This window comes from Onychomys torridus, chromosome 5 (genome assembly GCF_903995425.1).
Source record: "Onychomys torridus chromosome 5, mOncTor1.1, whole genome shotgun sequence".
Classification (NCBI taxonomy): domain Eukaryota; kingdom Metazoa; phylum Chordata; class Mammalia; order Rodentia; family Cricetidae; genus Onychomys; species Onychomys torridus.
This window is the reverse complement of record NC_050447.1, coordinates 79,203,849-79,225,074: the sequence shown is the minus strand read 5'-3', so window position 1 is coordinate 79,225,074 and position 21,226 is coordinate 79,203,849. Positions and strand designations below refer to the sequence as shown.

At 40.6% G+C, this 21,226-nt stretch overlaps 1 protein-coding gene across 8 annotated transcripts in view; it reads right to left on the bottom strand.

The window, feature by feature from the left end:
• Kiaa1217 (KIAA1217 ortholog) overlaps window positions 1-21,226 on the bottom strand; it is a 496,947-nt gene that overhangs the window by 464,335 nt on the left and 11,386 nt on the right. For 7 of the 8 annotated variants that reach the window (XM_036187445.1, XM_036187452.1, XM_036187453.1 and 4 more), the window contains exon 1: window positions 276-533. The exons of the other annotated variant lie outside the window; for it this stretch is intronic. In XM_036187445.1, the coding sequence (XP_036043338.1) occupies window positions 276-486 (211 nt within the window). In that variant the 5' untranslated portion in view covers window positions 487-533. Of the gene's footprint in view, window positions 1-275; window positions 534-21,226 lie in introns of those variants that run through there. 8 annotated transcript variants of the gene reach the window in all.

Below are 21,226 nucleotides of genomic sequence, written 5' to 3'. Positions count from 1 at the left end.
GATTATCCAAGAGTACAGAATGCAAAAATAAGCTCTCATCTGAAAGAGAAACGACACCCCCCTTCCCAGCTTTTCTCACATCATTCTTTAATTAATTAAAGCACTGCCACTTCTACCGTCCTAATGACTGGTTATTTTACAGCCTACTAGGACAGGGGTGCATGCACACGAACACAGCTAAGCACCGAGCTGCGTCCATGCCATATCTCTATCAGTTACCTGGAAGCAGGAAGTTTCTAGGCACACTAGAGGTCAGCCGCTGACTGCAGCCTTACCTTTGGGAGCCGCTGTCTTCCTCTGAGCTGGTGTTGCCGCTGCCTGCACCTGCTGCTGCTTCCCCAAGTTTCCTTCGCTTCCCGTTCTCTCCGGCTTCTCACCTAGGCTGCTTTTCTTCGGCTTGCTGCTTAAGTCATCCTTCTTAGAGGACGGCAGCTTAGAAGCTGCGTTAGTAAGGAAGGATTTAGCCGAGCGGGAGGATTTGGACATTTTAAACGGCAGGAAAAACAAAACCAAAAAACCAAAAAACCCCCCCCCCCCCCCCGAACAAAAACAAAACAAAACAAAAAAAGACCCGCTCTAGAATGGTACCTGCTGGGGCAGCAAATTCTAAAAAATGATCCTGTGAGTTTCACTTCTCAACAGCCAGCGACAATGTGGAGTTCAGCTGGATAGAAAGTGCTGGGCTGGGCTGCATGGACTCTTGTTTTTTGTTTGCTTGTTGTTTTTTTTTTTTTTTTTCTGAAACAAAGGCATCCTGCTGCCACACTGCCCATACACTGGACCTGTGGAATGGAAACGTGCTTCAAAGATGAAGGAAGCAGTTGCAGTGGGAAATGCGCTAACTCCAGGAACCTGCAGATTCTGCAACAGGGAATGTGAAATACGCATACAGACACACTCACCCAGAGAAGTCCCCAGCACGTTCAGACTAGACACTGGACAGCTAGAAATGGAAAATGACTATAAATACAGCCCCACCCACTCAGGTACAGTTTGTGAAAGTGAGCCAGATGGAAGGTTTATAGGACTATGGAGCTCATGCCGTGGTGAGTTTCCAGGCATTCCTTCAAGCAAATATTTCCTTGTCCTAGCACATTTCTAGATTATAGTCCAAGGGTGGACTGTGCAATGAATGTCCACCTACAGAACCACCTCTCCTGTTTACAGAACATGAAAGGACCATGGAAAAGAGAAAGCCAGAGACTACATTTTCCATACCTCTTGGGGCTGCTTTGCGGCACCCAGAATTGATGGGAGGAGAGCTGCATGTCTGGATAAGGGAGTGTGGGGTATATGTGTATGCATGCTCTCTCTCTCTCTCTCTCTCTCTCTCTCTCTCTCTCTCTCTCTCGTGTGTGTGTGTGTGTGTGTGTGTGTGTGTGTGTGTGTGTGTGTGCATCTGTGTGAGTATGAAAATCTGGGACTATGTTATTTTACCTTTAAAAGAGCTGGAGTTTCTTCTAGTGAGTAGCTGTAATTACTTAGCCTTCTGAAAGGCTGAAAGTAACATGAAAAAATCACGTGTATTCACAGGTCAACTTTCCTTAGGCGAAAACAGTCCTTTTTGACAATTAAACACACAGAGCCCACTAGAAGCACGGAGCCCCTTCCCCACTAAGGGTAACCCTTTCCCTCCTCATTTCCCATGTCAGTGATTTTTACTACTTGGGGTTAAGCTGTTTCCAAGCTCAATTATTCTGTGTTCCCTCAGGGAGAAACTATACTAAACACTCTAAGAACTATAAAGGGTTGTGGGAATCTGTGACCATATAATGGCCCTTCGCTAGCAAATGCCCTGATAAATGCACAACTACTTAGCACTATATCAGGGGAGAATTAGAGGCCAGGAGGAATGTACATTTTGGGATCAACTGGAATATTTAGCTCAGAATTTTACATGTGCACCTACCATGAGAAAAAACCATTTCCAGCATTTAATTCATAAAGCTGGAACAGTTTTGATTTACTAGGGAGGTAATACAGATTGCCTCAGATAACAAACCTGCCCTTCATCTGGTAATGGTAGTAATCAATACACACATGCACATGTGCGCGCGCGCGCACACACACACACACACCACCCCTACTTCTTCTACCCCATCTGTCCAAAAAGTTCCCGACTTTAACACTACTTAACAAACCTGGCCCAGTCCTAAAAGTCACGAGTCACAAGCTTAAATCCTGACTAGAACTGAAGGTCCATAGTGGGATCCCATTCATGATTTCAGACCAATAAAACCCAGAGAAGCTAGGAGTAGCCCTTAATGAGAAAAGCAACCTGTGAAGACGACCAGCCAGTGCCTTCCCAAATTCCACTGCATCATTAAATTAGAAAGCATAAAACTTAAGTGACCCCCCCCACCCCTCCCTCTTAAAACTCAGCCAGGCCAGGCTTCAACTGCAGCTGCAAGGAGGTGTCTCCATCTTTTCCAAAGCCATGTCTCCTCAAGCTGCCTCAGGCTCCTTCCTTTCTAGGATCTTTCTAGCAGTCTCTTTTAGGAATAAAAAATTTGACAAAGAAATTAACTTTGGCTACTTTGTAGACTGCTGAGCACAGGGGATCCGAGCCTCGAGCCTCCCAGGCTGCAGCTCACCAGCTGAGTGAACTAACACACTGAAGGATCACCATCCAGGTTTTCATTTTAAAAGAGATGAGCACCAGCAGTACAGCTTGGTCCCAAGTGGGTACAGACACCATGGCTGCTAAGCCTATGGGACCTGGCAATGCACTGGAGCCTGGCAAGCCAGTGAGGGATCCATGCCAGGAAAGAAGTGTAACTGAATCCTGATGCCATCTAAAACAGGTGGTTTTCCTACCCAGTGGGTGAGGCATTTAGCAGGGATCACATTGTATATGGGTGTAGCATGCCTGTCTCTGCCAACAGGGCCTGGGATAACCACACTGTAGAAGCCTGTTTTCAGGTTCCTCGTGGCTTTACCCAGCAGGCCCACATAGAGAGGATGGTTAGGACCACAGGCCTGAGTGCAGGAGTCTGAGATGGTTTGCACTTGGCTGTGCTGGGGGGAGGTCTTTTGCTCCACCCCTTGGAGTCTCTATAAATACCTTGGGGTAGAGACAGTCGGGGCCCATTGGAATAGGTCCCAGGCCCTCTCGATGCTATCCTTTATTTTCTATCTGTTTATCTCCATAATCTAAATCCTTCTATCTAATATTTCCTGCTGCTCACACTCAAGAAAACTCTGGGGAGCTGTGGGGTTGGTGGTTAAATGCCCTATACCAGACCAGCTTATAAAAGACAGAAAAAAAATCAACAATGATTATGAAATAGGCCACTGGAAGATGTGGGGACTATACTAGTGTACTCCAGAGAAACAACCAATGAGAGACTCTTGTGTTTTTTTTTTATATATGTGTGTGTATATATGTGTGTATATATATATATATATATATTATTAGATACATATATAACTAACTATACATATACATGTACTTGCATGTATGTATATACAGACAATGTCTGTGTCTATGAATGTACATATAAAATACATGTCACTCACTGGGAGATCCAAATATATACACACAGATGTACATAATATATTATGTTCATCCAATAATTAGGTATATAGTAGGATATGCATAATATATTTATTAATATATATTATAGATCCATATAGTCAACTATATAATATACATTCATGTAGACTAAATAATACATATATGTACACTTATATAAAATACAATATATAAAATATGAGCTGAATGTTGGGATACCTGGGTCATTGTTGCTGGTACAACTGTCTCTAGGCCCTGAGAGGTTATAGAATTATCTGGAAATTTCTAAAATGGAACGTATCTGAGCTTTACCTTAGATCAGTGGAGTAAAATTTCAGGCAAGGCCCAAGCTAGGTTTCCAGACCCTCACAAAAGCAATTTGCAGGCATGTCTCTTATTCAGGGGGCCCTGGGAGATACTCCAGCCTGCATGCCTATGTGAAGGTCCTCAAAGGACCATTCCTGACCACTGATGTTGCTGCACTTCGGTGGCTCTGTTTGTTTCTTTTTTTTTTTTTTTGTAGACACTATCTGCCCTTCACAAGCTGTGTGGTGAATCTGTCTGAGAACATCAAACACACATTGCTCATCAACTTGTCCATTTATTTTTGGGCCATGCTTGGTTTGAGCTGTAATACTTGAGGTAAACACATTACCCCATCACTCAAAAAGTAGACTTGCCTGTCTGCACTAACATTTGTGCATCTTAGGAGGAAGCTGGCTTATGCAGAAGGTACAGGCCTGGAAGCAGCACGTGGTTCATTCATTTTCTTCTCCACTCACTGGAAGTTTCCTGAGACACTGTCACTTAAGGCATATCAAACTCTTAGGCCACCATGTAGCCGGAGTCCATGTAGCGTGGAATATTTTTGTTTTAGACAAAGAAAAGAGCTGACCTAGAAGCATTTGCTTGGTCAGCTAGCACCAAATGTGCCTGAAACCATCACACAAAAGGAAGACAGAATATGAGAGGTTTGACTCAAGAAAAAAAACTTAATTCTTAAAAGTACTTAAATTGGTTGGCAAAATAATACGCTATTAGGATTAATTGTGTGAAGTTAAAATAAAGAATAATTAATAATTGAGAGCAGAGACGTAGAAGTTTGTTTGTGAGCTTCCTAGCACTCAAGCAAAAAGGGAAAGGGGGCGGTTGTAGAGTCTATGCTATTTTATTATTAGTTTGAATATAAAGATAACAAAGCTGCCACTGGATCAAAAAAAAAAAAATCTTGAATTGTGAGACCCAAGAGGAAGAACAGCTCTCTAGAACAAACACTGTCACATTCCAGGAATCACCACACTCCTGTGAACTTTTCTGGAAACACTGCTTTAATCTACATGGACAATTTCTCTCCTAAGTTCAACAAATAACCTGCCATCTGCTCCTGATCCTAACAACTCCCAGCCAACCAGGCATAGTTGCACCTTCCTCTCAACTCGAGGGCTTTACTTTTGCCTCTGGTGATAGTATCTCCCCACAATGGTCCAATCCTAACCCAGCCTTTCCTTTAAGACAACATCAAGTCTGCCTGTGCTGGGGACAACCTCTGTCCTCCAGGGCTCTCTGATCTCCAAATGTCACTGTTACTACCTCTGCTCACCAGTGGCCTGGTCAGCAAGGTAGGCAAAGGTTTCTCCTCTTTTGAATTATCGTTTACCCAAACTCATAACTGATACTTTTGCTGGCATGAGGACATTGTCCCAAGCTACTTTTATCATTGTTATTGAGTTTTTGTTTATTTTGAGATGGGGTCTTATTAATATAGCAAGCTGACATGAACTCCCAAACTTCCTCCTCTCCTGAGTTCAAAAATTACAGGCTTGTGCCACCATATCCACTACAATCGAATGGCTCATTGCCTTCCCTTCTCTCCCTCATCTTCAGACCAACCTGCACCTTGAACTTTTCATAACTAGATGGCCCAGCCTCACATACTACGTTGGGAATTCCATTGTTTTCCTATGATTTCTAATGAAAAGAGAGAACATGATATTCAAAACTGTAGCTTGAGCAAATCTGGTTACTGCTCCCCTTAACTCTCTTCCTGGCCTCTGACCTCTGACCTCTGTGACCGCTCCTGGATTTGGTCTGTGGAACACCATGCCTGACGGGTTCTGGCATTTGGCTCTCAGTGGCTCCTGTGTGTTTGGGTTCACTCAAACCTTGCTCAGAGTTGCTCTCTGCTTGTCTAATCGAGTCTGTTTTCCAAATCCTGAAGGCACAAGTTGCCTTGTTTGGTTGGTTGGTTGGTTTGGTTGGTTCCATTTTTACTGGCCCATTTACTTAGCTAACTTAAATTCCTCTGATCTACTTCAAGTCAATTTTCTCTTATTTGAAGCATGGAAGCTAAGATCATTTATAAACAAATACTCCTTATTTCTTCAAGGAAATAATCACATGATGAGGGTTCTTGAACTAGCCTTTTCCCCATGGGCTTGTGACTAAACTGGCTGAGAATCACCTTCCCAAGGCATTGCCATGTGCCTCTAAAGCCAAGACCACTAGTATCTTCCAAGTTGTGTGTGCTGCTGCAGGTCTATGGAGTGGACTTTCCAGGATTCTACCTTCTTCCCAATCTTAAAAATGTCTTTTGGATGAGAAATGACAGGTAACTCATGACTACTCTTGGATGTGAAGATATCACGTTCCTTGAGGAAATTCATAAAGGTGCCTCCCAGGGTGCAAATGCTATCAGTCGCAGTAGGTGTGGACAGCAGTGATCACTAGTGACAAATGCTGACACCCATTCTGTCCTATGTCATTCATCTCTATCCTGAGAGGTAGTACTATTACTAGACTCATGTTATAGCTGAGTCAATTGAAGCATTCAGAGGTCTAGAAACTCACAAAGAATTCACAGATAATATATGCTAGAGCTGGGATTTGAACTCAGACCATCTCATCCAAGAACCTGTCGTCTGTGTAAGTCAAAATATCTGTCTTTAATTGTACCCATGTTCTGAGACATTGAGTGCCTGTTCAGTTACAGCAGTGACCTGGGAAGTGTCTTCCTCCTTGAATCCTGTGTGACAGACCCTATAGATGAGTCCCCAGGTGGGACACAGGTTGTGACAGATGAACCCAGCAGCCCCTGTATGGAAGAAAACCCCCTGTGCACAGGAACAGATGGCAGAACAGCCATGTGGAAGGCAGCTTCCTATGGAAGGGAGACAAAGGGTTGCTGCCATGCACAAGGAACACACATGGGCCTCTCTGGAGCTTCTTGACCTTTGCCCTTCCCTGGCCTTCTGACCTTGTTTGCTGAGCTGTCAAGGGAAACAAGTAGGCAGCATGTTTCTAAATGCATCCTGCTAGAAGAACATGAAGACTTGTCATGACACCCTTGAGAAATCATTTCAGCTCTCAGAGCTGGATCACCCGGAAGACGGTTCTGTAGTATTTCTCCTCATATATCAAGGGATTGTTTCAACATTCAAATGAGACAATGAATATGAAGGCACTTTTAAAACGATAAAAATGTCAATGTTACACTGAATCAAAGGGAATAATTATAATGGTTATAAAATACTGATTTCCTATTTTGCTTTAGCCTTATATCAGTTTTTCCATTAGCAGAATGTACTGTGGCAAGACTCAGCAAATCTTTTTTATAAAGGGACATAGAGTAGATATTTTAATCCTTCTGAACAGAATGACTTCTGTTTAACAACTGAGCTTTGCTATTGGCACATGGAGATAGTCAGAGACAAAATGTAAACTAATGAGCAAGGCTGTGTCCCAATAAAACTTTATTTACAAAAACACAGCTGGACAGATACATCTGTTGTTTGCTGAGTTCCAATCTGTAATAGCCAATTACAACCATTTTGGAATTTCATTCAGATTCCTGTCTCCATGAACACTGCCTGCAAGATGGATTCTTGGCCTCACTCTTGGGTTGGCTGAATTTTTGTGTTCTGACTCTCAGCCTAGCTATGAACAATTCCTCAAATTTACATCATCCTAAAATTTGGACATTGTATCATTCAGTTGCTTGAGGTGAGTTCCTCAAATAGCCAATGCTGAATCTAACTTAACTCCCGAACAGTGGCAGCAAGGGCAATGGTCAGTTCTTCGGCTATCTGGATTACAGCATGTTTTGGCAATTCATTAATATATAATTATTCAGTTCTGTAGGGAAACCTTTTGGAGCACTGGCTATTGATCTATGGACTGAGCTTATCTTGCAACATTTCTTGTTTCTTAGCTAAAAGCCAAAGGCTAGTGAGTTCAGATTCCTTGACTTCCGAGTTAAATGTGGCATGAAGACTTCTTGATTTAACCACTCCAATTTCTAAGAATCCTTTCAAAAACACTTTTAATGATTTCAACAAAAGTTGCTTTCCACCATGATGTCACCCATCTGTGCTTCTATACTGTAGAGGAATCTGAAAATGATTTAGGATGTGCTTCATTCTGCTACAAATTGTCAATGCCAAGAAGGTGTTTTTTTTTTTTTTTCTTTCCTTTTATTGCAAAACCCTCCCATACATAGAAGACTGAATGACTTATCTGAACCAACAGGCAGAGCTAGAAGCCACCTAGAAAGTTGTACAAAAACGTGTTAGCTGGCCAGGTTGTGATGGGGCTGAAACTCTGGAATCACAGTCAGTTTCCCATATGTCATTTGAAGAATTCATTAGCTTTGAGTACAAGTCAAAATTTTATGTTTTCAGAGTAGATACTGATGTAATGATACACTAGTTCTTAGGCTGGTGTGTTCAGGTGTAATTGACAGTATAAATTAAACACAGTCATCTGTAAACAATGCATTGAGTCACCATTGCTTACTAGTAGTGATAACTGTATCCAGGTGAGGTTTAAATAAATCTCTGAACCTAACCAAGCAGTATGACCTTTTACACACTTGAAAATGCAAAAGAGGCAAAGGTGATGAAATTTTGCCCCTACTTTAAATCCCCCTAATGAGAAACACAATGTAGGGACTTAAAGGGAGCAAGCAGTCCTCTAGCCCTCTAATGCCGAGCTTACTTCTTCTCTCATGGTAACGTAGAGAGGTGACAGTCGCTTGCTTTTAACTATAAAATATTGAACACACTGAGAATTGTAGGTGAGTAAGAGCTGAATCTTAAACTATAGAACTAAAGAACTAAGAAGAAGTCATTTTCTGACTCACAGACATCTGTTGAAATGCAGGATGACATTTAGTTCAAGCACAAGTCATAAGGGAGCAAATAACCTGCTGCTTTCTGTAGCTCCAGTGGGATTCCTTTCTAGGTTCCACAGGTTTTTAGATGCTCTAACTTAATGATGGAGAGGAGAATGGTAAATTCAGGAGTGAACGAGGAAAACGGAAGAAAGCTGGGATTGTGTTCAGCTTTTGAGGAAAGCCTTGTGTTTACTGACCAAGAACAAGGGAGGATTATGTCCATTCAACATGTTGAAAATCATGCACCTGCTCCATCCTCAAGCTCAGCGTGAATGTTTGAAGCATGGTGAAGGGTCACATCTTCCTTGTGTCCTATTGAAACTCCATATACACTATATGTAAGTGAAGCCAAACATACAACAAAAGAAGGAAATTAAGAAATGGCTCTATTCTTGGAATATGAAATCATGAATCTTTACAGTTGTTCAAGGCTCATAAACACATAAGCAACCGCTCAATATCCACCATCATTTTTACGGAACCACAACTCAACATTGTAATGAGCGCCACTTCACACTCAGTAGGATTGATGCCTTGAAAAAACTGCCAACACAAAACCAAAAGTGATGAGAGATGGGAGGAAGTATAAAAATTGGAAGACTTGTGTGTTGATGGGAGGAATGTGAAATGGCGCAGCTGCAAGGAAAGTGATGTGGTGGCTACCCAACACATTATGCATAAAGCTGATGTCATTTAGGAGTTCCATTGCTGCATCTGTACTCAAGAAAAAGCAGGGCCTAAAATCAATAGTTGGGCGTGCATGTACACAGTGATGTTATTAAAATATCCAAAATGTATGTGGATTCCAAGAATTCAATGAGAGATGATTGGATAAAGAAAAGTAAATGTATATGTATGCATCCCATGTACATAATGAAATATTATTGGCCTTAAAGAGATAGAAGTTCAGACATATGTTGAAATCTGAATGATCTTGATGGCATTCTAAATGGGATAACTTAGCCACCAAACATCCAAATACTATGTGGTTCTATGTAATTTAAGGTAACTAAAGTAGACAGATTCACAGGGAAGAAAGTATAATGGGTCTCCAGGGGCAGGAGCGGAAACATGGAGTCTCTTGGTTGAAGAAAATGAAATATTCTCAAGATAGATGAAAGATAGAGATGGTTAGACAATCAGAAGACTTAATGCCATGGAACTGTGTACTTTAGAATGGACAAAACAATAAGTTTGATGTTACATATATTTCATCACAATAAAAAGTTTTCTGATGGCCAGAGAGATAACTTGCTGGACAAAGGTGCTTGTTGCCAAGCTTGATAATATTGCTTTAATCCCTGGGACCCACATGGTGGAAGGATAGAACTTACTCCTACAAGTTGTCTTCCAACCTGCATATGTGTGTGTGTGTGTGTGTGTGTGTGTGTGTGTGTGTGTGTGTGTGTGTGTGTGCGCGCGCGCACACGCACACATAAAGGAAAAATATTTTCAGACCTGGAGTGTAGCTCAGTGGCAGAGCATATGTGTAGTTAACTGTGGTTATTTTATTGGCGTATCGCTCCTTCCTCATGTGGGATTGAACTTACGTCATTGGGCTTGGCTACCAGTACCATATCACCACTACAAGAAGAGAACTTGTCCGTCACTGTACCACTGTCACTGAACCACCAGAGGCATGCTGTGACTCTCCTCCTGAGGCCTTACTATGGCTGCTGGGACATCTCAGCATGTCTTCTTGCCTTGTCATACTTTAACAATGCCCCAGAGTTGATCCCAATCTTTTTGTTTGGAAACTGGCTTCCCTCTCTCCCGAACTGTAACAGGCCTCACACACACTAACCCTCTAATGGTCATAGATTACCTAAAGATCAAACAGCCTCATGCAGTCTTTGAAAATAACTTTCTGGGGCCTGCAGCATGAAGATACAATCATAGGCATGGTCATGATTAGTCATGTTCCTCTCTATGCCACAGGGACAAAGCCCCCCAAATCATGATCCAAATAAAATGTCTTGCTTCAAATTATTTCTCTCACTTATTCCGTCAACTGTGCTAGTCATGGCTCCTTTGTGAGACAGGATATCAGAGGGAGATGTCTTAAGGAAGAGAGATTTATTTATGTTCATGGTTTCAGAGGTTTCTGTCCCTCACGGTAGGAAGCATATGGTAGAGAAGGGTTCATATGGGGAGGATGAGATGTAAAGAGAGGCATGTCTGCAGTAATGGATTCTTCCCTTTTATTCTGTACAGGTCCTCATCCTATGGGATGGTGCCACATCATTTAGGGATGTTCTTCCCTTGTTAGTCAGGACTCCTGGAAATGCCCTCACAGACACACCCAAAGTCATGCTCTCATGATCTCCCAGTTGGCTCCCAATCTAGTCAAGCTAGCAGTTGAAGTAACCACCATGCATGCTCTATAGTTGAACTCTACCGCCTGAAAATGACTTCCCAGAACTCATTTCCTAGTCCCTTATTTCCCTGGCCTTGGCATGGCATTTTGTGAAGACTTCTGTCTTTGGGGAGATTTGTTAAATTCTTTTTGAAAGGAGAAAGAGACTTTCCCCCTCACCTCCTTTGGACCTCAACTTTACAAAATTTGCCCTGAGTTATGATTCTAGAAACTCCTGAACTGTAGTGTTCCATTTTTCCTAACTGAGAAGCTAAAGAGCCAATGAGCACCCTGCACTTATCTCTATGAACAAAACCAAGTTTATTCCAGTCCCTGGATGCTCTTCAGGGATCAAGTACTAGTTCACAGCACATGTTAGTCGAGTACACAGCCCACTTGTCTCTGCAGACTCATGTTCACAAATGAGGCTACATCGATGTTTATGTAAGCAAACAAGCAGCTTGCAGTTTAGCTTGACACTCCCCTTTGTACACATTTTTTTTAAAGTTGATAAGCAGTTGAGGACCTGAAGATCTTCCATTGAGAAGCCTGCATCTTTGATCTGAGGTTATATGATTTGGACAATTAGATTCTTTGTTTCCTTACAAGAATTCACAGACCCCACTCCACCCCCCCCCCAAAAAAAAGTAAGCATGGCAAGCAACTAGGGAAATTCTGAAGTAGAAGTTTCTTGTCCATTATATTTTAATGTCATTTAGCTCCCTCAGCTTCCTCTGTCTTCCTGTTTTCTGGGCACATCTACATGTCCTCAGGAGATCCCTAGTTCTAATCCACTAAAAGCCAGCTTTCTGGAAAGTATCTTCATGGAGGTATTTATAACTTGAAACATTTCTTAGGTGAAAACAAGTTCATTTCACAGCATGAAAATTTAAAATGTAAAACAAAATACTTTTTTTATGGAATAGAAAACTATTTTTAGGCCACAAATAATGATTCAGCTTTTGGGACACTCCTCAGAAACTTTTAAAAATATTTGAAATACAGCAAACCAAAAAGGGATGTAAGGTAAATATAAGCATAAAGAGAACACAAAGGACCCACTTGTACTCTTTGGAAATCATACTCTACAGTCACATCACCCAGCATACATCTGACCGCATCTAAATAACACACTGAAGTCCTGAGATTGTCTAGGGACTTCCACCTGAACCCTGATGTGCACATCCTCCAGTTACTCTCTTTAATTTCTTCATAGCTTCACAAATGTCTGTATGTACTTCAATTTTCCTTCAAAACCCCTATATAAAGGCCATGGAATGACAAGTGCTGTATTTATTCTTCTGTGACGTAGACTTTGGGCTTCAGCCTGGGATTCATTGTGCTATTACAATTCCTAGATAGTAGAGTCTGACACAGCACAACTCATTTTCACTCTGCATGTGTATACAAGCACAAAGATTTTACAATCAACATGAATGAGTACATTGTGGGAGACATATTTTTCTTCCAGTTTTTGTATTAAGTAGTTTTTTAAAATCATTTTTCATGATTCCTATATACTTTACATCTTTTGTAAAATATATTTATGGGTGACTGATATGCTTTCCACTACAGAAAATGGCAAATTTTAATGTATTTTCTATTCCTTGCTATTTAAGGGAACACAATTGACTTAGTTCTCAACTTGCTTGCGGGCAATGGCTGAGTAAAGGGAGGACAATTACTCTCCCTCCTTATGGTCTAGGAAAAGAGACACAGTATGTGAAATGATTGTTCTCAGACACTGTATGATGTGCAGCACAATGATTGCTCAGAGGATTAAAAAATGAATTAAGCTCAATCATAGCTCCAGGTTACTGGCTGGAGTTTCCAGGACATAGTGTAGGAGGGGACACCTCAGTAGAGCTTGGTGGTCAATTCAGAGATGAGAAGATAGAGTTCATAGTTCTAAGAGATTATTAATATGTAACTTACAGGACAAAATGCCAAGAGGAACAACTGCCTAGAGGTAGAAGAAACATGGAGAATCTTCTCTGGTTAATGGACTCATGTTAGCAACCAATAACAGGAAGATGCTTGAACAATGTAAAAATATTTGGAAGTTAAGCAACCATTGTCTAAATGCCACTCTTGCCCTGGCAAAGGAGAAACACACAAAATCATAAGTGGTTTGAATAGAATAAAATAAAAACCATTGTCTATAGAAATCAGGCAGATGCTTCTGAAACTTAAGGGTGAGGGACAGCATGGATGAGGTGACATTATGTAAAATGTCTAGTTTAGACAACACCTATGTCTCCCATCATAATGTAAGCTTCAACTTTAAAAAGAAATTAAGTATAAACTATATGTCAGCTGGGTATGATGCCACATACATGTAATTCCAACAATTTGACAGGCTGAGGCAGGAGGACTGCAAATTTGAAGTCTATCTAGGCTCAAAATAAAATAGGCAAGGGCTGAGGATATCGTTAAGAGGTGAATTATTTGCCTGTTACATGCAAGGCCTGGGATTTGATTCCCCTGTGCTACAGGGAGCAGAGGAATCCCTGAGTGAGTGAAGTCCTGAGTGAGTGTGTGTTTTGAAACAGGCATGGCCTGTGGAGGATTCCAAGACTAGCTGGCTCATGGTAAGTTGGCAAAGCCATTACCCATATGGGCCAGGCTCAAAGAGATGGCAAAGCTTTCCTCAGGAGTCCAAGTCTGAGTGCTTATGGATGATTGAACAGTGTGTGCAAAGACTAGCAACTGCGACTTTTTCCTCTAGGATGTTTACATCTTGAGAGATTGCTCACCTACTGAGATCTCCTTCCCAGCAGCTAGCAACTGCCTGCCTCCCCCACACCCTCTATGATGTACCTATTAAGGACGCTGGGGTTCCAGGTTGTGGAGGTGGTGTGGGTTAGAGAACCTCACCTGATCCCAGCTTCACTGTAAGTGTGTCTGTGTGTCTGTCTTTTCTTCATTCCCATGCTGCCCCTAGCAAGGGTTCTGGAACCCAGGCTGTGCAGGATGCTGCACAGTGCCAAAAATCAAACAAACAAACAAAACCCAAACAAATAAGCATAAAGCAATATGGAACAAAAAACAATGAAATAGATAAGAGAAAGTAATGGAGAAAAACATCAGTGCAGCCTAATTCTAGTTACATGGAAGGATCAATAAAATGTTCAAGATGCAGTAAGACAAGTGAGAAAGAAGAGTAATGGCACAGTTTATGTTGGGAATGAACAAAGATACCACAACATGAAGGAACTGTTATAAACTTTATATTAATCAGCCAAACAACATAGTGAAAATATACCAATTGGTTTAAAGCTTGTTGTATTAGATACAGGCAATAGCTGTAAAATGAGCTGAGCCTTCCTTCTGGCTCGGAGTAGTACTGCATGCCTGTGATCCTTGCACTTGTGAGGCAGAGGCAGAAGGATCACAAGTTCTAAGCCAACCTGAGCTACATCTTACGGAGGTAATGCCTTAGCTGAAGTTTCCTCTTCCCAAGTGACTATGGGTTGTGTCAAGTTGACAGCTGAAGCTAACCATGACACATGGTAAGAGAGTATCTATAAATAAATGAATAAATATATAAATAAATAAATAAAGTGAAGAGATTGAATTAATGATCAAAAACATCAAGAAGATGGAATCTCCAGGTTAAAGTAGCTTCATTGGTAAATCCATCTCCTGACCTCAATCTGGGAAATATCACACAAATCCTATCAATGTTCTTTCAAGACAGAAGGAAGGGAGCATTTTACCTCATTCTATGAAACCGGATTACATAAGAATGAAACCCCATGATTTGAGGCAGCATGGAACCAGAAACCATTATAGTAAGTATAATATCCAGGCAAAGACCAAAGCTAGGTAAGTAGTCGATTCTATTGAGTAGGAAGTAGGACAGTGCTCACTGGTATGGAAGGGCAGCCAGGTGTTAAAACAATGAGAAAGTAAATTCCAGTGTTCCATAGCACAACAGAGAAACTGTGGTCTACAAATCTATTTACATAAATCTTATTAGAATACTGGAGTTCAGTTTTTCAACACAAATAAATGACAGATGGATAAGGAAATGCTAAGAACTGCAATTTGAATATCACACACTGTGTTTATGTTTCAATTGTAACATGGAACCCTACAAATACATACAAAAGAAGAATCAACTGCTGTAGATTTACCTCAGTTGGTGCTCTATGTGGGATGGCCAGAACCACATAAGGTGGGCAGGGTGCTACATGCCTTTATTCCCAGTACCCAGGAGATGAAGGCAGGAGGACGAGAAACTCCTTGGCTACACACTGAGTTTGAGGCTAGCCTGTGACACAGAAGACCCTGGCAAAGAAAGAAATTACTATTGTTTTAGTAGGAAGAAGATAAAAAAATTCAACTATATTCAACACTCTTTCACAATTAAATCTTCTAGTAATCTAGGAATAAAAGAGAACTTATAAATATGATAAAAGTCCTTTGTTATATAACCAAAGCAACCACCTTGCAGATACCATCTTAATGATAGACAGGTAGGATATTTGACAGCTAATTCATTAAGCAAAACTTAGAAATTCAAATAAATACTGGATATTCTACTTATTCCTCATTAAGATAATGCAAATTAAAGCCCCATGAGAATGGTTGAAGTCATAAATACTTACAACACCAAGTTCTCTGAAAGCGTAGAGCAAATAGATTGCTCATGTATCACTGATGAAAGACGATCCAACCACCTTGGAAAGGAGTGTCAACATTCTCTTGTATAATTTTATACAGTTACCTTATGATGGGGCAATTGTACTTCTAGAATTTTAAGAGATATGAAAACTAGGTCCACATTCAGATGCACCCAAATATTCAGCTACATTTATTCAGCTTAGTTTATACATATTTAGTATGCTCATTAATAGACTTATGTTTATGCCTGTCATTTGTTTTCTAAATGTTTCACTTTTTCCCTATTTTTCTTTATTATCTTGTTAGAGCCTAATAAATCTATGCATACCATTATTAATTACTTTGTTATGTTTTAGTTATTTTCTTACAGCTTATTCCAGGGTCTGCACAATTTGTCTTTTTGTTGTTGTTTCATTTATTTTGATCTTTCCAGATGTTTTGTTTTGTGTGTGTGTGTGTGTGTGTGTGTGTGTGTGTGTGTGTGTGTGTAGCATTGGTTGTCCTGGATCTCACTTTGTAGACCAGGCTGGACTCGAACTCAAAGAGATTCACCTGCCTCTACCTCTCAAGTGCTGGGGTTAAAGGCGTGTGCCACCACCACCCAGCCCTCAGGGTCTGCACTAGTAAACTTAGTTTTATACAATCTACTTAGTTTTAGTACTGATCTAATTCTGCTTTTACTTCCATACAGCTTCATTTGTCCCCACTCTGTGTTAGTACTCATATTTTTTCCATAAAAAAATCAATGTTATCTTATATAAACACATATGTGTACACATAACACATATATGACATTATATACACAAATGTACAAGTATAAACACAACACTATAATGTTCCATTAACACTTTCTGGATTTTTATAGAAATTAAGAAAAAATTCTGCAGTCTTGAATTTCTGTATGCATATATTGTGTTAAAACTTATCACTTCCTCCTTTGAATCCACATTTCAGTTGGTGTCAATTATTTTAGAACAAAATACTTTCTTTTATTGATATTACTTTCTTGACAGCATACAAAGTTTTCATTACAGCATTTTAATATATACTTTGTATATTCATTTTCTCATTCCTCCCATCCCCGCCACCCCTTACCCCTTCCTGCTAGGTCTCTCTCTTCCTCCAACAGAACCTTTCTGCTTTCATATCATGTGTATTCTCTTACCCTCCACATTTTGATTTCAGATTTTCCTTCCCCTATCATACCCACATACACACATAAAAATTAAAGTCTATGATCTGCATGAGAGAGAATATAACATGCCATATCTATCTCTCTGAGTCTGGCTTATTTTACTTAACATAAGGACTTTCAGATCTATCTGTGTCCCTACAAATGCCATATCATTTTTCTTTATGGCTGAACAAAATCCCACTGTGTATATCTAACACATTTTTTAAAACCATTCATCTGTTGATAGACATCTTAGGCTGGCTGATTCCATGTCATTGCTATTCTGAATTGTGCAGGGGAAAAAATCATGGCTATGCAGCACTGTGTGGTAGGACTCAAATCTCTTGAGTATATTCCTAGGAGTGGTGTAGCTGCATCTTATGGCAGTTCCACTTTTGGCTTAATGAGAAGTCTCCATGGTGATGTCCATAAGGGCTGCGTCTGTTTACATCTCACCAGCAGTGAATATGTTTTCCTCTTTCTCCACACCCTGGTCAGTATATGTGTCATTTTTTTTCTCTTGATGTTATTCATTCTGACAGGTGAGATGGAATCCCAAAGTGGTTTGAATTTGAATTTTATGATGGTTAAGGCTGTTGAGCACTTTTCAACTATTTATTGGCCATTTGCTTTTTTCCTTCCCAGAACTGATTTTTCAGTTCAATAGCCCATTTATTGATCAGAAGATCTGGATTTCTTTGTGAGCTCAATTTGCACAGCTCTTTATTTACTCTAGACATTAACTATCAAGTACAGCTGACAAAGATTTCTTTCTCCCATTGGTAACACGAATCTTAAAAGGTCTTATTAATAAAAAACAAACCTGGAGCCAGGTATTGGGGCAAACGCTGAAAGATCAGAGAGACAAAACAGGCCACCACTAACCTCACCTCGCCAACTTCTTAGCGGATCTTGTTTCCTCAGACTGGAAGCCTCTGAGTCTTCATTCAGAATGAATCTCAGCTGAACTGCTACTAAAAGGCTAAAAGCTTAACCAGTCTCTAGTTCCTGGTCCTCACACTTTTTATACCTTTCTGCTTCCTCCCATCACTTCCTGGGATTAAAGGCATGTGTCACCATGCCCTGTTGTTTCCAGTGTGGCTTTGAACTCACAGAGATCCAGACAGATCTCTGCCTCCTGAGTGTTAGGATTAAAGATTTGTGTGCGCCACCATTTTCTGGCCTCTATATCTAGATATCTAGTGGCTGTTCTGTTCTCTGACCTCCAGGTAAGTTTATTAGGGTGCACAACATATTGGGGAGCACAATATCACCACACCCATTCTATAGGCTTTCTTTTTACACTGGTGACAATTTCTTTTGCTTTGCAGGTTTTTTTTTTTTTTTTTTTTTTTTTTTTTTTTTTTTTTTTTTTTTAATATGCAACCTCATTTGTCAACTCTTGGAGTTATTTCCTGTGCTATTGGGGTCATTTTCAGAAAGTTCTTACCCATGTCTGTATTTTAAAGTGTTTTCTCTTAGGAGTTTCATCATGTTAGGCCTTATATTAAGGTCCCTTTTGAAGTGATTTTTGTTCAAGGTAAGAGATATGGATCAAATTTCAAACCTCTGAATGTGAAAATCCAGCTTTCCCAGCACCACTTGTTGAAGAGGCTGTCTGTTTTCCCATTGTTCGTTTTCAAACCCATAGTCATCCATTCTTCTTGTCACCTTGGCTGCATTTGGAAACAAGCTCCTCCCCAAGGGGGCGTGTCCATGAGGGTGTTTCCAAGGGGACTACCCAAAGAAGGAAGACTTACTCAGGATGCCAGCACCACCAATCCACTGGCTTGGATCCCAGATGGAAGAGAAGGACTCCTGATGACGGACAGACATGGTCGGACACAAGCGACCAGCTGCCTCATGCACCTGCTGTCATGGCTTTCCAGCTGTGATGTATTGTACTCTCAAGCTGTGAACTAAAATCATTCCTACTTTCTTAAGTTTCCTTTATGAAGTATTATGGAATGAGAAAAGTTACTAAGAAGACATATTTGTTGAAAATTAGATGGCTCTTGCTGTGTGGGTTTATTTTGGGGCCCTCTGTTCCATTCAATCGTCCTGTATGTCTGTTTCCGTGCCCAAATCATGCCCTCTGTCACTATAGCCTTAGAGCATAGTTTGAGGCCAGCCATTGTGATACTATTAGCATTGTTCTTTCTGCTTAGGATTGCTTTGGTTATTCAAGGTCTTTCATGTTTTCTTATCAATTTTAGCACTTCATTTTAGTTTTTATAAGAATTTCATTGGAACTTTGGTGGGGATTATGTTGAATCTATAGACCACTGTCAGTAACATGTCATTTCTCTTGACATTAATTCTTCCTATCTATGAGCATGAAAAAGACAAAAATACTTTATTTTTGTTTTCTATTTTTTGTTTATGTTTTTATTTTATGTGTATTGGTGTTTTGTCTGCTTGTGTTTGTAGACCACAGGCATGCATGGTACCTATGGAGGCCAGAAGAGGGCATCATTGGATGTATTGGCACTGGAGATATAGACAGTTGTGAGCTGCCATGTTGGTGCTGGGAATCAAACCTGGATCCTCTACAAAAACAGCCAGTGCTCTCAACCACTGAGCCATCTCTCCAGCCTCCCACCTTCTTACTGTTTCTTATGAAGAATTCTGTGAGAATATATTTTTTAACAGTTTCCTTTTAAGAACTACTTTTGGGTTAGAAAAAAATTTGTGCAGAAAGTTCAAAGACTTGCACATGCTTCCTGTCCTCTCTCAAATACCCTCTTATTATTAACATAGTGTGTCAGAATGACCTGGTTATTAAAATCGATGAAATGATACTGACATATTACTCTCAATATCAGTTGAAACCCAGAGTCTATGTTCAGGTTTACCCTCTGTGTTGTGCAGGTCTACACATTTTAACACTGCATGTCATGTGTCTACCACCAGAATACAGAGCAGACCAGTGTTGCTGTTCTAAAAACTACATGCTACACCTACTTACTTTCTCTCCCCACTTTGTCCTATCTGGAAATAACTTAACTTGTTAGCATTTTCCTGTTTTATGCATTATAGAGTGATTTGTACTCTATAGACTACATTCATAACCTTTTTCACACTGTCTTCTTTTGCTGGGCATTGTGGTATATGCCTATAATTACAGCACTTGGGAGCCTGAAACAGAACTGCCATGAGTTTGAAGACAGCCTGGACTATAAAGAGAGAAACCCTGTCTCAAAATAACTGAAACAAACCCAACACACACACACACATACACTCACACACACACACACTCACACACACACCCTTATACCTTTCATCTTTCACATTGCAATATACATTTAGGTTTCCTTCATGTCTTTCTATGGCTTGACAGCTACTTCTCTTTAACTTTGAGTACTATCTCAGTATATGGACCTAGGGTAGTTTTCTTATCTGTTGAACTATTGAAGGACATCTTGGTTCTTCTCAATTTTGACAACTTTGAAAAAGCTCCATAAACCTTTATGGGCAGGCTTTTGTGTGGACATACATCACCAATCTGGTTGGGAAAGCACTGTGAAGTGAGTGCCGGATGGCACGGTGAGTTTGGGTTTAACTTTGTGAAGAATTGCTGAGCCACTTTCAGAAGTGGTCTACTATTTCTGTGTTCACTCCAACAGTGAATGAGAGCTTCGGCCACACCCCCTTCTGGCTGCCAGTTGTTCTGGTCCGCGCTTGGGTCTTAGGCATTCTAGGATGTATAGAATAATTTCTTGTTTTGATTTGCAATTTCCTAAGGAGAAATGTGAACTTCATGTTTCTGTTACTATTCATGTGTCCTCTTAGAAGAGGTATTGGTTTAGATCTTTTAAGCCCATTTTAAACAATTATTTTTATTTACATGTAGTGTGTGTGTGTGTGTGTGTGTGTATGTGTGTGTGTGTGTGTGTTGCATGTGTGCAGGTGATAACAGAAGATAGAAGAAGGCATCAGATCCTCTGGAGCTGGTGTTAGAGGCAGCTTTGAGCCACCAATGTAGGTGCTGAAAATTGAACTCTGGTCCTCTGGAAGAGAAGCAAGTGCTTTTAACCCCTGGCCCATCTCTTCAGCCTTACAGGCATTTTAAATCAGGATGGTTGTTTTGCTTTTGCTGAGTTTTAAGCTAGCTTCTCCCTCCTTCCCTACCTCACTTCCTTCTTCCCTCCCTCCCTTCTTCATTCCCTCTTTCTTTCTTTTTCTATCTTTTATAAATAATGCTTTTTTGCAGGGTGTAGGGTCATGGTGCACAGTTGGATAGAATAAGCTTCCAGGTAATAGACAACACGCACTCACAACAGGAGAGTCAGGCAGGAAGTTGGAGTCAAATTGTCCTGTCTCAGGATTTGGGAGTTCTTCAGGTATGGTTAGGGGCTCATGGGGTAGCAGGATAGAGGTTAA